The 18044-nt window shown below is 45.0% G+C and overlaps 1 protein-coding gene across 1 annotated transcript in view; it reads right to left on the reverse strand.

Annotated features, from left to right (window-relative positions):
* The window catches only part of LOC138259744 (cathepsin W-like), a 233480-nt gene that overhangs the window by 12047 nt on the left and 203389 nt on the right, over nucleotides 1-18044 (reverse strand). Inside the window, exons 9-10 of the mRNA XM_069207635.1 lie at nucleotides 2437-2524; nucleotides 1540-1613 (exon numbers count right to left, since the gene is read on the reverse strand). Of these exons, the coding sequence (XP_069063736.1) occupies nucleotides 1540-1613; nucleotides 2437-2524 (162 nt within the window). The remainder of the gene's footprint in view (nucleotides 1-1539; nucleotides 1614-2436; nucleotides 2525-18044) is intronic.

Consider the following 18044-nt stretch of genomic DNA (forward strand, 5'->3'; position numbering starts at 1 on the left):
TCCCCAATTGCCTGTATGTCTGTCTCAAAAGGTCCCTTTATCTCCTGTCCACTTTCCATATGGTCTGTGTTTGTGTAACCCAGTGTATTTCTTCCCATGTCAGATTCTCTAGTTGACTTCCATGTCCCTTTCTCCCTTTAACCTTATATTCTTGCGTTCATAAAACATCTAACTTTGTCTCTTCGTGTACACCGGTGTGATTCAGTGTGTTTTCCTTCCAGTGTCCAGGCTTTAATGCATTAGTGCTTCCCCATATTTACCTGTATCCATGCTTACTCATGTCAATAAGCCTCTGTGTCTCTCTGGGTTTCTGTCTCCACATGGCTGTGGACAATGCCATCATATCTCTGTGTTTTCCTACAGTCATGTCTCCCAATTAAAAAAAATATTATGTAAATTATATATATTACTTTTATTAATTTTACATAAAATTAAAACAATGATTGTTGCACTTGCTTTGTAGGGTGTGGGGGAGCATCTCTTTTAAAGCTGCTCAGCAGTGGCATGCACTTGCAGTTACTGTGAGAGCGCATTCTGAGCTGCTGAAATTTAGGAAAGCCCTGAAGACTTGGCTATTTCCCAACTAGACTTTCTACTTTGATCCGGGCTTCCTTATGCTCCAGTTCTTCTCTTCCTCTCTTCACTTCCCAATAATCACTGCAGCAGCAGAATACCAGTCAGTGTCACAGATGCACTTTACAAATATCTTAAATAGATAAATAACTAAAAGAGGTGATACCGGTTTTCAGCAGTTCTTTAAAGGGAAGGGGTTGAACTAATATGTAGGGGTTTAGTGTTGCAAAGGTTGGGATTGTAAACCCGAAAGAGCAGCCCCAAAGATGTTCAGAGCTCCAAGTTGGACATGATGATCATATGATTTTATGAATTATGAAGAGACCCTAAAACAGGGATGGCTCCACTCTTTCTCCTAAAACCATGAAGTTGACCTTCCACATCATCACCTCATGTGAAATTTTAAGAGGTATTTGATAAGAAGTGAATCAGCACAGCAGAGAAGTGTCCTCTTATACTTTGGTCTTGTCCAGGGAGCCTGAGTTGCTAATGAGAGTGGGCTAGGAGATCTAATCATTCTAGGAGGGATTCATTCATAGATGCTAAAAACTTAAGAGCCTGATTTAGAGTTTGTCAGAGGGGTTACTCCGTTACAACGGTGACAGATATCCCGTCCGACCGAAATATAAATCCCATGGAATATAATGGGACTTATATTTCAGTGGATAGAGTAACCCCTCCGCCAATCTCTAAATTAGGCCCAAAGTTAGTGTGGTGGCTAAATTACTTTTAGCAAGATCAGGCTCCTCAGAGGTGACAAGTTACCAAACTTGCTGAATCTATAACACTTGCAGGAGCTTTCCCAGTAAGCTGCAGAGGGTCAAGTAATGGTGTGAGAACTTTCATGACAAGTGAAGGGTCTGTCGCAGACTACAACGCCTGCTGTAAATTTGCTTGTGCAAAGCTTAATCACACCAGATACCCCATTTTCTAGTGTATGTTTAAATGGACATTTGTGGCTCTTACCTTTTCGCCGAACGTCTGCCCCCAGCTGTTCTGTAAGATCCAGTACGGTTGCTCTTTTCCTCTTTTTTTAAAAACTAAGCAGGAAACAAATCACACATTCGATTGTTACATTTAAGTTATGAATTGCAAAACCCTCCCCTAAAGCAACTAACCTTCTCAAAGTCCCATCCCCTCTTTAGTCATTAACCAAAACCACAACAGCTGTTTTGTAGGAAAGTTTCTCCTTTGCGCCCTGCTCTTTTGCTGAAAACATAGAATCGCACATTTGCTCATAAATATGCAAAGAGATCAGGACTTCCCCATCGTATTCAGTGCCACAAACCCTCCAGCTCTCCCATATTAGCATTTCCTAAAATAGTTTTCATTTTGGTAATGAACCACATTACCAAAGCCTAATTTGTGCCTCTGGTGGCAGGTGAGGGGCATCCACACTCCGTTTCTGTTATGGAGACGTATTTTTCATTGTTAGAATATGATCTAGGTCAAGAGAAACGAAGGCAGAAAAATAAAGAAAGAGGAATAGAAATGTAGAACAAGGGTGATCAAGGGAAAATCAGTGGTGAACAGAACCTAGAAGAATGAAATAGTGGGACAGAGGAATGAAGTGCCATCAAGAATGGACAGATTTGGTACTGAATAACCACGGCATTCGGCGGCGAGCTCATAAGAAAAGCTTTAGGCCTCTGCTCCTATTTTTGTTATTGTTTGTACAAATTAAACACTGGTGTTAAGTAGCCCCATTCACTTTTAGACAGCAAGGCTTAAACTAACCCTCTACTAAACACAGCAGTTCTGCCCCCGTGTATGCCTTCTCGAAGTATACTATTTACCGCCCAAAGGTCCAGGGATAGAGCTGCAGGACGACTTTAATTTCTGCTAAGGATTTCAAAGACTCACCGCCATAGCCGACAAGAAGAACTGAGTGGTTCACGAGGGAAGGGTCGCATTCTTTCTTTTCAAGTTTGATAATCCCCTTCTTATAAGCCTAGACACACAAAACACAGAACAAGACTTTGTGATCGATGGAAGGAATTTTAGCAGAACCCAAAACTTCTTAATTCAAACGCATGACATGTTCAAGCCCAGAGAGGGATACCTCCTACATTATTATCTATTATAACCAGCATTATTATTCTTCAGACAGTCACTTCACTCAATAATGTTGCTAACCATTCATGGCTTGACTCATGCTCTCACATGAACTCTTGGTAAACTATTTGTTTCACAATTTTAGCAAATGTTTTCAATTTTAGATTATGAACCATCTGTTCAGTATTAAGGCCAATGGGTATTGCTCTCATGGTAATGACTGATAAGAATCTTTTCCTGGCATTGCAGAGATCAAGCCCGATCACGTTGCATATAACATTGTAACTCACATTGTAATCATAAAGAGCCAGAGCTAGTGGGGTGGGTATAGATTTCAATATAATTATCACATTTTGGAGACTGAATATGCTTTCCAGCGGACAGAACCTGTTTCGTCCAATCTAATCCAATCATAATTTATAGAGTGCAACTACTCACCCACAAGGGTCTCAAGGTGCTGAGGGGGGTTGGTCCTCTGTGCTACGGTCGAAGAGCCGGATCTTAAGGTCCTTCCAGAATTGAGGCAACAATGGTGAGGTGAAGAGGCAAGGTGTTCCAGCTCTTTGCCGCGAGGTAGGTGAAGGATTTTCACAGAGGGTGTGATGCAAGACTGTGTCAAAGGTGGCTGATGGGTACAGTAGGATGAGGGCTGCTGTTTGGCCCCGGTCGAGGAGCGAGTGGATGTCATCTGTGGCGGCGAAGAGGGCGGTCTCCGTGCTGTGGTAGCTCCTTTAACCTGATTGGGAGATGTCCAAGACGATGTTGTCCTCGAAGTGTTTGCGGAGCTGTACGTTGAGGGCCTTTTCGATCACTTTGGCTGGGAAAGGCAGCAGAGAGATGGGCCAGTATTTCTTGAGGTCCAGGGGTTCAGCTGTGGGTTTCTCCAGCAGCGGACGGATCTCGGCGTGCTTCCAGTCATTGGGGAAGGTAGCTGTCTCCATGGAACATTTGAGAGTGTGGCAGAGCTTGGGAGCGATGGAGGTGTTGGGTTTGTTGAAAATGTGGTGAGGACAGAGGTCAGTAGTGGCTCTGGAGTGGATGCCGTTCATGATGAAGCAGGTCTCGCCAGTGGTGAGGGTGGTCCAGCAATGCAGAAACTGTGAAGGTTCGGAGGGCCCAAGCTGGAGGGTTGTTGTTGGGCTCAGGGGGTCCGTAGACTGTAGATGTCTTTTTTTTTCCGGTGGAAGAAGGTGGCTAGTCTGTCGCAAGGGCCTGAGATGTGGGGATGCTTGTCGCTTCTGAGTGGGGTTTGGAAAAAACTTCGACCACGGCAAAAAGCTCTTTGGTGTTGGAGTTTAGTGTTGTGTGCTGTGGAGCTTATACAGTCTTGCAGGGTGGCTTTCCTGGTGGATCTGATGTGGCGGTGGGATTTGAAGGCTGCAGGGACTTAGGAGGACTTGCTGTTTCTCCATCTTTATCCTAGCCATCTACAGGTACACCTGGAGTCCTGCAGTGTGGTGGAGAACCAGCTGGCCTTCTTAAAGTTGGGTTTTGCTGAGGTCCTTCAGGGTGGTGCTAGGGTGTTGGCACATTCGGAGATCCATTGGTGGAAGTTCCGTGGTGAGATGTTTGCGTCTGTGGTGAGGGGAGGAAGTGACTTGCTGAGGGTGTTAGTGAACTGTTCCTTAGTGATCTGGTTCCATTTCCTGCATGGGGAGCAGAGTGTGCAGAGGTGGACAGTTGGTGTGGTGATGGAAAAATGAATGCAGTGTTGGTCGGTCCAGTGTAGCGTGGAGGTGTTGTCAACAGTGATGCTGTTGCTGGTGGAAAAGATGGGGTTGAGTGTTTGTCCAGCGATTTGTGTTGGTGAGGTGACCAGATGCTTGAGGCCTATTGTGGCGAGGTTCTCGAACAGGGACGCGGTGTTGATGTTGTTGCAGTTGTCAATGTGGTAGTTGAAGTTGCTGAAGAGAAAGTAGTTTGTGGATGTGAGTGCGTGGGGAGATATGATGTTGACTATGGAGTTGCTGAAGGCTGGGTGGGGGCTGAGTGGACTGTAGATGAGGGTGCAGCGGGAGGTGGACTTGGGGGGGACATGGATCTGAAAATGGAGGTGCTGCATGAGGTGGGAGTGTTCTTCTACGTTGGTTGTTAGGCGGAGGGTGGATTTGTGTACGATGGCCAGGCAGGCCTACTGGTTGAGAGGACCGGTCTTTGAGGAGCGGTTTGTAGTCACTGAGGATGGCAATGACGATGTCTGGTGCTTAGCTAGGTTCATCCATATTTCTGTGAGAAAGGCGATGTTCAGGTGGACGGAGTCTAGCAAGTCCCAGAGTTCTACGGCTTGTGGAGGGAGCGTATGTTGAGGAGGATGCAGTTGAGGCACTTTGTGTGTTCAATGGCTGGAGGGTCTGGCGTTTGGTGTAGGGTGAAGGTGCAGTGGCCGTGGAAGCAGGAGATAGGTGTCTCTGGGTGATGCAAGATGACAATCGGTGGAGCGTCCTGTGTTCAGCAAGGAGAAGGTCTCTACGTTGTAGTGATGGATGATCAGAAGACCAGGGTTTGTGGCACAGACGGGCCTGCCTTTGGCGTGCTAGCGGCAACCATTAAGAAGGGGAGGGAGGCGAGAGGGTCCTGTCAGCTGGGAGGCGGAAGGTCAGGAAAGCACTTTGCATGGAGGCGACGGGGCCGCAGGGGTAGCAGCAGCACAGAACAGAGCACGGGGAGAGGGAAGGGTGTTAAGAAAAGAGGAAAAAAGGTGCTACAAGAAAAGAGGAGAAAAGGAGAAAAAGCGAGCCAAAAAAAAAAAGAGACAGGAAAAATAAAGATGACAGAGCAAAGACATACACATACAGATGGCCACTGGGCCACCAGCGATAAGGCGCAAGCGGGTGCCTGTGGGTGGAGGTGGGCCTCGAACTGAGAGTCAGGCATACTGTTAGTTCGCTTGCAGCAGAAGCAGCAGCAGCAGCAACAGGTGGAACTGCGCAGAGGAGAGCGACCAGACGCTGACCAGGAGGTCCAATTCGATTTCCAGGATTGGTTGTACATCAAAACATCTAGATTTTGGTTGTTTATTAGAAAATTGTACGTAGACATTTCATATGATAAATATTGTGTCCTCAATATTGTTTGCAAAAAATGTAGTGTATGTTTTCTGTTCACTCCAACTGGGGTGGTGATTATTTTAAACATCAGATGGTGATTTCCATGGTGTTTTTGTGACGAAGCCCTGCCGGAAAGTTGTGCTGCTCTGTTACAAAGGAGAAAGTGGTGGAGTCAGACCAGGAAGAGGAGAGAGTGGTGGAGGGTGGGTTGGTTTGTTTCAATTTGGTAGCTGGATACTCTTTCAAGCAGCCCTTTTTTTCTGTGATAGGATAGCAAGAACAGCAAATCAGCTAAGAGAACCACCTTTTGCCAACTATATAACTAACTAAAAGCTACAGTACTGGCACATGAGTGGTCCCACTGAGCCGTACATCAGCCCTAAAATGCTTACCTTCTTGAATATTGTAGTCTTCAGATCTGTTGGACGAGTTCTCTTGTGTTTTTGCTCAGTTCACACATTTGGCTCCCAATACACTTGTTTCTTGGGGCTCTTTGGTGCCGTATTTCTGCAGGCAGATCATCCTGCCTATCAGCTTCTTAGTGCAGATTTCTGATCGCCTCTGATTGGTTCCTGTCACTGTCTTCAAAGAATGCAGGTATGTTCCTACAGACTGTCCTCAGAGTGCTTGAGGATCTCAACATCTCATGCATTCAAGCTGCTGGTAGGATTATTTTGAGTTTTGCCCATCAAGAATTGGCTGAACCAGGGAGAAAGTCTGCATAACCCACCACTTGAAGGGGGCGTTTGCTCTCAACCCAAATAACACCCAATAACCTTAACTAGAAAAGGAACTGGAAACCTCTGGTCTAAAGGAAAGTTTGAAGGTCTTTCCTAGCCCTTGCATTAAAGTAAAGTTCACAGCATGGGCTCTCAGAAACATTTTCCCAGCGGATCAAAAGTTTGGTCTGTGGTGTGACCGAGGGCAGCACTAAAGCCAACAGGCTGGCGGTCAGGGACATTTTTGGAGGGGAAAGATGTAAGGTGGATGTATGGAAAGCAAAGCATGTACATCTAGTGGCTGAATTGCACAATGTGAACCCACAAAACCTGGGATCATTCCTGGCATCCCCACTTGACCTAATTGTATGATCCTAGGCAATTGTTTTATTTGATGTTCCCTCCTTTTTTTTATTATCACATATAAGTGATCCTCAAAAGACATGACTTTAGGATGTGGGCTATTCAAAACCTTTTCCTGTGTTTGATTTAATAAACTATAATATTCATGTTCATGTATGAAAGTAATCCTGGCCACCCAACGGGTGCACATAACTGACTTACCTCTTAGTTTATTATTAGCACAGCTGACAGTGTGGGGGTGAGCATTCATGTTTCTAAATTTATGCTAGCAAACTATTACTTTAAAAAAAAAATACTTCTCGATGCACGGAGATAATCTGAGGTCCTATGGTGAAAGGGCTCTGTATGTTAATGAAAGACACTTTTTGAATTTTGAGGAGACTTTTTTGCAAGAGGGCATTAACAAGTAAGGCATTCCTGCAGTTAAGTGGTGCAGGACACTCTATTTTCTTCCTTTAGCTTCAATTACCCTTTAAATAAATGCTTGCCCATAGGTTGAACCTCTTTTCAATGTTAATGCTGAGTTGAGTAAACAGTATCCCAGTGTTGCTGCTGACCAGGGGGCCGCATGTAAAGGTCAGGAGGGCCACATGCGGCCACTGGTCTACAAGATCTAAGCTTTTAGAGAACACTTAAATAAGACAAATCTAAAGGAATCTACCCTGGTCTAATATCTTCAGCATGTAATAGAAAGACATCCATGTGCATGAAGGTGAAAATCCAATTAACGTAGAAGAGGTCCATGAAACCCAATTGGAATGACCATTCCAGTGATTCCTTGATCTGGTTCCTGCTTGTGTGTTGTGCTTACAATCAGAGTCAGCTTTAGTGCTGGTGGTGCCCAGTGTGACAAACCTTCTTGGCGCCCACCCCCATAATCTCTTCCTCGATTACCTCACAACCATCCAGAAAAAGTGTGTCTCATCTCTCCACAGCCCCTCTCTCACATGCATTTTATTTGTTTTGAAGCATTGGTACAGGCTGGCTTTACTAATCCACTCATCTATCAACATAAAATACAGATCTGTTCTTTGCAGCAGGCATATTAACCCTCTGCACTACTTTATGGCAGGTTAAAACTGCCACTGGACAATACACCTGATCTGTCTCTCTCTCTGACTAGCAGTAACATTAATCACAAAAGTTATCTTGACATTTTTATTGCTGCATTAAAGCTAGATGCACAAAGAACTCTGCAGCAGATGCTTTTAAATATTAAATTATTACTAAACACAGCGCCCTCCCAATGGTCACTAGTTTTACTCCCTTGTTGCATGGCACTAGATATCAATCATTAGGGGTGAGCGCAAAGCGCTCCGTCCCCTGTTGTAATCTCTCTTTGGGCGTAAGTCACTTTCATTGGTTCGTGGGCTTGCCTTTTAAAATCTGCTTGCTTTTATTAGTGAAAGACATGCATATGTCATGCCTCTTCATGTGTTTAGCACTCCTCGAGGACACCGGACAACTACTTAAAACATACGAGGCTCGATGTTTTCAGCATGGTTTCCCGAATATTTTCTCTTTTTATTTCCAAGCAGCCCGATTGCGCTGGGGTTTACATAGCGCCCTCGCACTTGGTTTTTCCGTTTTCAATTTCAGCACGATGGCGCTGCGTTTTACATAGCATGATCGCTCTGCACTTTTTTTCTTTTAATTTGTATGGCAAGAAAAGTCCGGTTATGAGTTTACAACTCTAATAGCTCTAACTCGAGCAAATATTACAAACGTTGCATTGCAAATGCTCGTTTTTACCTGCACTTTTCTGTTTGTTCTGAAAAAGGCGAGGAGGCTAAAAATGTCAAAAAGAAAACTGAAACTGACAAAACCGGTTTGCACCTATCAGGCATATCATTCCTCTAGGACTCCCAAAACAAAATACAATGGAAAAAAATAGCACGTCAACCCCTTTTCTCACTACATTTCCAACCGGGTGATGTGATCTTTCTGAACAGGGTTTGTAAGTTGGCAAACCCATGAGTGGTTTTGGCTCATTTAGTGTTAGGATTTCTCTGTGTGTATTAAGGCCAGGGTTCACTTTGAGGTGGTTCAAAAACGGATTCCTGCAAAAGGTGATATGACTTTTCACGAAGTGTCACATTCATCTCATGTAACACGAAGGACTCCTTCAAGGTGTGTGCTGATACTCCAGGTTTGGCCAAGGTTTTTCAAATTCAAGAGTCTAGACAAGAGTAGAGTGATAAAACCACAGGGAGTTATTGTGTGCCGCCAAACCAGTGATCAAACCGGACTCAGTTTCACAGGATTTGATGGGATCCAATTATTCTCTTTCCATTTTCATGTTATCACAACCTCTCGCTCTCATGAACTTTGTGACTCAAGTTCCTGGGGGTTCCAGTCACCCATTCCAGCTGAAACCCGAAGGGTATATTTAGCTCATTGCACAATAAACCTTACATTTCATCTTTGGCACAAATGAAAAAATTACTTCCTTGTGGTATGATCTTTCTGGTGGAAACTCTATCCTAGATTATACTTGGAAGTCCAGCAGGATGGACATAGCAAATTTACTATCACTTCTCACTTAAGAGTCTAGACAATAGTGCTCAGCAAATGTGTGCATAGGTCCAAGTTTCCACCTTCCAAATATCTGCAATTGGAATGACCTATGCAAGAGCAAAAATTGTAGATTTGGCTTTGCTGGAAGGAGCACCGTTCACCTTCAGGCAGCTCGTTCTTGGCTATGTTGTAGCAAGTATTAATGCAGTCGATTATCCATCTTCATAGCATCCTTTTCTGTACCACCTTCCCATTTTTGGCACCACAGTTGCCATTAAAGAGCTGATCATCTAAACAGTGTTAATTGGTGTGGTCTAGGTAGTAGTTGATTGTTCGCTTAGGATCTAACCAATGGAATGGCTTCTCCTCTTTTGGGGGGGTGATAGGGAGGATAAAAAGTCAAAAGTGTGATGGACTGGGCAAGACGGAAGGGGGTGACCACCTTAGGAAGGAAAGCAACTCTGGTTTGCAACATTAGCTTGTTTGGGGAAAATGTTGTGAAAGGAGGATGACAGCTAAGGGCTTGCAATTTACTGACCTTCCTAGCAGATGTTATTTCAACCAAAAAGACTGCCTTAATAATTAACATATGAAAAGTACAACTGTGAAGAGGCTCAAACAGACTCCCCATCAAAAATGTAAGAACCAAATGTAAGTCACATTGAGGCGCTACAAAGGTGGAAAGAGGATAAGATTGGTCGGGCCCTTAAGAAAATGCTTGACAACCGGGGACTTAAACTGGGAAGGCTGATCTGGCAGAGTAAATACAGACAAGGCAGCTAAATAACCTTTCACAGTGCCAACTGCACATCCAATTTTAGTCAAGGAAAGCGCAAACTGCAACATGTGAGATAACTTGGCCTGCAAGGAATCCACACAATTGTCTGCACACCATACAAGAAAGTTGTCCAATCTGCCGTAATTAACTGACTTAGTGGAGGGTGATGTGCAGATAAGATGACATCCACCACCACCTCTGCCAGCTGGAAAAGGCTTAGTTGTCTCTGCTCAATCTCCAAGAATGTAGTTGGAGGTCTCAGAGATTGGGGTGCAAAATCATTTGACCCGACTGGCAGAGAAGGTCCGGCCTAAATGATAGGCAGAGCAGGGGACATGTGGAGAAGCACAGGAGATCTGCATACCACACCCTTCTCAGCCAATCCGAGGTGATGAGAATAACTTGGGCCCAGTCTTGGCTAATCTTCCTCAGAACCCACAAAATTAAGGGTATGGGGGGGAATGCGTTAGGCAGCTGAAAGTTCCACATCAACCAAATTATCCTTCAAGGCTCCCCTTAACAGATACTGGAGAACGCAGAACTGCAGGCATTGAGCATTTTCTGGTGAAGCGAACACGTCCACCAGAGGAGATGTCCTGTGTCCTCTGGCTGAAGGTGCCACTCATGATCTGCAAGATGACAATGGCTCAGACTGTTAGCTTCGACATTCAGAAACCCTGCTAGGTGATTGGCGACAAGCCATATCCCATAGTGGTGAGCCCAAGACCACAGTCTCAAGGCTTCCAGACAAAGGAGGTGAAACCTTACTCCACCTTGCTTATTGACATACCACGGTGCTGTTGTGTTGTACATCAATATTTTGATGGACCGACTGACATTGGAGGGGAGGATGACCTTGAGTGCCAATCAACTTGCCAGCAATTCTAGCAGGCTGATGTGAAGCACCTGCTCCTCTGGACACCAGAGGTCTCTGATCACCCGATGAGCACCACACCCCACCCCAGGGTGGAAGCATCCATCCCTACCATAGCCACAACTGGCGGAGAATTGAAGGAGGTCATCCTGTATGTCAGGTTCGCTTAATTCCCCCATCAAGCCAGTTTCGCTGCAGCGCTGGGGAGATCACGATTAAGTCAGACAGATCTTCCCCATATTGTAGTCACTTCTTTTGGAGGTGCAACTGTAGGGCCCTCATGTGCAAATGTGCGTGTGTGACTAGGATAATTCAGGAAGCCAGCAGACCTAGGAACCACAGGACTCTCAGGACTAGGATTGTCATGCATGGTTGGAAGAGGGGAATCATTTCCAGAATGTCTTGGACTCTCTGAGAAGGTGGAAAGGTGTGCAGAAGGTTGGTGTCCACTGCAGACCCTCTCAATTGGATTTGTTGGGCGGACCACAGATGAGATTTGGGCTCATTAATAAAAAAGCCAAGGTTGATTGGCAGAAATGCCAACTGCAACTGGCACAACACCAACTCCAGCAAACTGGCTTTGAGTTCCTAAAAGACATGCCTGACCGTCTGAGCTGGGCCACCAACGTTGGCATCATCTTTGTTGAGTCTCCAGGGGCCTAAGTCAACCCAAAGGGCAGTATTGCAAATTAGTAATGTACACAGCCCCATCACAAATCGCAAGTACTTCCAATGAAACTGCAATATAGGGATGTGGAAGTAAGCACCCTGCAAGTCTAGGGACAACATCCAGTCTCCAAGCTCCAACACCAGTAGCACTTGAGCTAGGGTCCCCATTTTGAACTTTTCATTCATGAAAAATTTCAGGTGCCCAAGGTCAAGGAAAGGTGGGAGACCGCCATCTTTGTAGGGCACCAGGAAGTAACATGTGTAACAACCTACTCCACTGCTCCTTTGAGGAGAACTGCCACCTCCTGTTGCAGAATGGCCAGTGGGTTGGAGAAGCAGGTACAGGGGCAGAATGGTAGGAGGAACCTGTAGGCCGTCCAGGCCTGCAGAAGATGGGTCACCCTTCCTCCCACAGGCTTTGTGTGGGGTTGAGGAAGAAACTAGGCCTGCTTTCTTTGGGCATTGGGGAGGAAGAGGAGGTTTCAATGCTGATCCTCTAACATTTGCCCTGCCATGACCTCTGTGCTGCCTGACAGGCGGGTTCTGCTGCTGTTGTTGCTGCAGACGTAATGGTGTGTACTGACAGGACAAAAGGAGAATCCTTTTCCAAAGCCTAGAAAATAACAAGAGCTTCTGTAGTTCTTAGCAGGCAGAGACTGCAAATCTAAGGATCTTGTGATGGCCTTGCACGTCCTAAACCCCTTTAGTGCAGAGTCAGATTTATCTTCCAAGAGTCCAACGCCATTGAAAGGAAGAGCCATGAGATTGGCTTGGATATCAGAGGAGAAATTCGATGTCTGGAGCCAAGCGTGTGGTTACACTGAGATGGAGGCGCCGATCACTCTGGCAACAAATCTGCGGTATCCAGCTCAGATTTTATGATGTGCTGTGAAGCATTCTGACCATGTGCTATTACTTCCTGGGCGTGTTCGTTCATGTCAGCTGGTACCTGAGAAAGTATCATTGCGCCATGTCCCACAATGCATGGTTGTAGTGAGTGAGCAGGTAATTAGCATTAAGGGATTTGAGGGCCATGTTCCCTGTTTAAAAGACTTTCTTCCCCAAAACCTCCATTCATTTTACCGCAGCATGGTAGAGCCAGTATCGGCGCCATCCACAGCACTGGCTGCAGTGCCATGAAGCAAAGTGCAGGGTCGAAGAGTATGGAGTTGGCATCTGGTCCACAAAAATGGCCCCAAAGAACATGCAGAGTGAGAAACACTGCACTCCGTTGGGCTCAAAGGAGCATTGTATGGCTTAAATGCTTCTGCAAAGTTGGAATACATGGTGTTAAGAAATACTGCAAGATTGGCTCCAAGTACTAGGAAATTAGGAAGCGCCAGGGCTGTGCTGAAGGAGTCACTGCTGTCTGGACTGGAGGTCAATATATAGCTGGCTCCTCAGGGGAAGCAGGGCTGCATGAAGGATCCTCTGTGGGGAGAAGGATGATCTCTGGCTCTGAGGCTAAGGGCTCTGTTGGAGAGGGAGATCGACTAGGGTCTGTCTCTAAGTTGCTTATTGTCCTTCCTCTTATGTTTGCACCCACCACTTCCTACCTGAGGATCTCGATGGAGACAGGGAGAGGTGAGACCGTTTTCGGTGACGTTGATCAACCTTTGCCCGAGCCATAAGTAGTGTGGCCTTGTGCTCTTTAATGGCTTTAGGATTCATGCTGAGGCATGAAGAACACCAAATAGTGTTGTGGTCAGAGCCCAGGTGCCATAGACAAATGGCATAAGGGTTGTAATAGATATTTGTCCTTAACATTCCTTGTAAGACTTAAACCCTGACTTTTTTAGGGGAGGCCTTCTTTTGAAGGAAGGTACTGCATATTTGAAGAATTTGTGAGCAAGGACTTCCCTCAGAAGAAAAGCTCCGGATCTTCATCATAGGCATAGAAAAAAGCGAACTGATGTCAGTAGTAGGGCAGTTGATATATGAGCTCGGTAGCATCACCTGATGTCACTTCCAGCACTGACCGAGTCCAGCACCCTCTACTAGTCACCACGAAGCTTTGAAGGTACCGGGTCCAGTCTGACAAGTCTGATTCCTGGGATTATTATACAAGTGATCAATCTGCAAACAGAAGTATTCATCAGAAGTAACCAGTGTCCCTTGAAAGGCCTTTGATTGAGAGTCTCTTGCACAGCTCTGAAGATTCACGTAGCAAGTCTATGCCCTTCCCTAGCCCTGCAGTTTTCAATGCTTTAGTCTGAAATTCAACATTGCACCTCTGCTTCCCAGTTTTCCACTTAAACTCCACTACTGCAGCTTGAAGCATCTGCCCTACCTGGTATCAGTCTCAGATATAAGTATACCTGTTACACTTGGACTACTGGCTGAAGTCTGTTTTATATGCCATCATTTTTCTGCTTATGATTCTGCAAGTTGTATGCCAGTGCCTAATCATCCATACATCATCACCTGCTAAGCTTGCCTGGCCTTTTAGAATTTCTGGAACCACCTCGTTCTATGCCAAACAAGCCACATTTGCACTCTGGAAACTGTGGATAAACAGACAAAAATTAGGAGTCTAAGAAAGGCTAGATAGCTAAGATTCATGTCTTTCCTCCTCATGTGATGATGTAATTTTATGAATAGGGTTGTAACTCGGTGAACCCACTCCTACTAGGAAAACAATGGTTCCCCTTTTATTGTTATTGTATTAGCAACATCAAGACCAAAGGGAAGGGCAGACTTATTCAATGCCTATTGTCAATTTGAAAATAGAAAATGTTCTTATATACATCTGGGTGAGCCTGAAGCCCCTAAACATTTCCACAGATGATTCAAATATAATGCAGAGCTTTGATAGGAAGGTCTGGTGGTCATTTTTGCTAAGTTTGCTGTCAGGTCCTTTCAACTACCTGCAGTGGCTTCTAAGGAGACAGAGATCTCTCCATGGATCCGGAGGCTTCTCAAGTAGGATAGCTAGACATAACAGGTCCTACGATTACCAGTAGTTTTCAAGTAAGCACTAATCAACGATTACTCTTCATCTGTAAATACCATCTCCTTACTGTCAGGTTTCGAGAGATATTGGGTGCCTTCAAGGGGAAATTTCTGTGGTACGTCAAGTGGTTATACCCCATGTCCTCATCTATTTATAGCCATTAAATTTCTCCAGGGCTAAAGAAAGAGATAAAGGGTCATCCAGATATAGGATGTTCACAGAACTGGTTTCCTTGCCAGAGACTGATAACTCATTCTGCTCTCACCTCTGTTGTAAAACAAAAGAGGGTGTCTTATGACTGACTATACTTAGCCTCAATAATGTTATCCTCTCCCTAATAATGTGGGCTTTTAAGATAGTCACACAAGCTCAAATCCTGTTAGCATTTTGGAATCCATACTCTTAGCAACACTTACAACACTGGTATGTGTTGGCATATTACTTTCAGGGGATTTTCAAAGGACGTACCGAGCATCTGTGGATGGAAACTCACCATTGGTGCCAGGTACACTTCTTTAGCCTGTATTTTGTACAAAGATCATGACAGTAGATGCTGAGTTTCTGCTTAATGTGAGAGTTTCTAGTCCTCCCTATGCTGACAGGTCTGGTTTGAGAAAGAAAAGAGAGCAGCTTCATCTCAATCTGCGTATTATTCCCCGAGGATAGTAAAGGTCCTACTGTTGACCATGGAGAGGAAAGTGAACAGGGCCTAATTTTAATGTATTCTGTCCAAGGGATCAACCAAGACACCTCTCCTGGACAGGCCTTTTCTCCTCATGACAACATCCTGGTTCTATGCAATGCATTTTTACACTTTCAGTGCCACCTTTTTACCAGATGGTCTTTTCAGAGGATGACTGGCTTTATGACGTCTTGTGTCCAAGGGATTTCTCGCCAGAGTGGAAATGTGCCATACTAGCTTCATCTAGCAGAGCATTTGGACCAAGAAACAAATCTCCAGCCCTGGGTGATTACTGTTTTATAGGTAGTATTTTGGGATTTGTATTTGGTTGGTACAGGAGAGGTTTTTTCTTTAAACTCATTTCCTATCCTTTGGCCCACAAATTTCACTCTCAACAAACTTGTCTCAACATCGATCAAGAACTGTAATTAGAAGCTTCACGATTCACAGCCCTTGGTCACTAGAAGGATGGGCCTTTCATATCAATATCCTAGAGCTGACAGCCATCTAACTAGCTCTTTTAGGCCTTCACCCCTTTGGTTGAATGGATGTGGGCGGGTTTGGGACATCACAACTGCTATCTCTTACATCAACTAACATAACCCTGCTCACTGTCCTCAGCTTTGTCTTCTGGCTTTGGAGTTGTGGTTATCAGACTAGAATGTGTCCCTGTATGCCTTTCCGGAATTTTAACTTCTGGGCAGAGAGGCACAGCAGGTCATCTCATAATTCACGGGAATGGATCTGTGTTAAGAAGTGTTTTTTGTCTATTTACAGGGGCGGGTAGCTTAGACTTCAGACAAGGTTGCAGTGAACAGCAGGACACCTGTCTGTTTCTTGGATCGGCGAATGGGATCACCTCTCAGCTAGTTACTCAACTGGAGTGTATGTTCCCAATAGCTCTGCTCCTTCCCAAAGCAACTCAGAAATGTGACTCTCACAACAGTTGTTAATAATTCTGTTTAAGCCATATTTCCCCCGGCTTCCAAACATTCAAATCGGATGCAGTCCCTTCCACATCTATCACGCACGGGTCAAGTGACTCAAAAAGGAGGAGTGGTGCTTCACTCCTGCCCATTATTGATGACCTTGGCTGACATGTTCTGGAGCAGTCTAGTCTATGGACATCTGTGTTTAGTTCTTCAATACTTATCAGGCATCAGTCTTAGCACAAGCAGCTCATATTCTGCCATTGCACCCTTATAAAAGAAATACATCAACCAAAATGTTCAATCAAAAACGTTCTGTCCTCTGTCGGACCCCATCTGAGTTCTTGGTACCATGACTTATATACTCCACAGTATCCAACATGTATAGGCACCTATAGAGGTTCAGAGAAGGGATGTTAGCTTTTACAGAATGTTCCTGTTATAGAACAGTGTGATAACCTCTTCGATTTTTATGCTTTTTCTGTGACTCCTTACACTTTGTTGTATTAGTGCCAACTCATGAGTCCTTTGGACCCACATATACCAGTGACATTAAACTGATGACAGGGAAGACCGACTTCTCTGTTGCAATTATTCTGGCTAACAGGCAGGTTAGATGCAATTGTGATCTCCTGGTGACCTCTACATGGTGTTCCAATGAGACAAGGTACTCCTCTGAAACCATCACTCATTAGACATGAAGATTTTCTTGTGAATCGTACAACTTTTCATCTGATATGCTTTCAGATCTCCTCTTTGGTTACAATGTGCCTCCTTCCTAGCCTGAACATTATAATGGGTCTCAAAATTCACAGAAAGGTTTTGCGGAAGCCAGATAGGATGTTGTTTCTTATTGTGACCTGGCACTAGGTAAGCAGGATTTGCTTTGCCACATCTTATATTTCAGACCTTCTGCGACTTTCTGCTTCCTTTTCAGTGCATGGTGTTTCCAGAGACTCCCTCAGAGTTACTTGCAACACTTTATATGAAGCGTACATATCAGATACCTGGTCCAGACCAGATGCCTAGCGCTATGAATCTCTGTTAGGTAACATTTTAGCATTTTAGCTCCGCAAGTCTTCATGCAGCGCTGCCCTACGTCAACGTGATAGGGCGGGAATGCACTGTATTTTTGAAATACAGTGCATTCCTAGCCTTAACCCCTGCGCTGGCACACAATTGGTTGTCAATCGCCAACGCAGGCACCCTTGCACCATGGTGCAAGGGTGCCTGGGCTGCATGCAGGAGTGTTAATGTGCAGGAAGGGACATCTTCCTGCACAAAAAGAATGTATGGAGGGTTTTCCACTTTCTATGTGTGCTGCACAATGCAAAAGAGGAAAAAGTGACGAGAAATGAAAATACCTATCCTTGTTATGCCTGCTCTGGGGTGGGTCTGCTTGATTAAGTACATCTGGGGCAGTACCAGAATTCATGTGGGGGTTGCATGGTAAAACCCACTGCAACGACCATGGAACGCCTCCTTGGCGCAGAGTAAGGAAACGCAGCGACTTGCTTTACTTTGTCTTACTCCATATCTATGAGGCCATGCAAAGTGGCTTTGAGTGGCCTCATAGCTATGGTTAGGAGTTTTGCATCACCAGAGTGCCAAAAAGTTACGCTGTGGCAGCGCAAGTCTCTCATAAATATGCCCCTCAGGGCATAGGAGCACCTACCAGAAGGAACTCGCCGTATCAAGCTTGATGGAACCCATAGCCTGCCTCACTACACCAAAAATCTCAGCTTGAAATGCTTGGAGCGCCATCCACAAAAACACACAAACTGGTGCCTATTTATGAGATGGTTTGCATTGCTCTTGCACCATGCAACGTGGTGCAAGAGCCGGAGCATCAAAAAAAGTGATGGTCCGCCTGCGCAAGCCTCTT

This window comes from Pleurodeles waltl, chromosome 9 (assembly GCF_031143425.1).
Source record: "Pleurodeles waltl isolate 20211129_DDA chromosome 9, aPleWal1.hap1.20221129, whole genome shotgun sequence".
NCBI classification, from domain to species: domain Eukaryota; kingdom Metazoa; phylum Chordata; class Amphibia; order Caudata; family Salamandridae; genus Pleurodeles; species Pleurodeles waltl.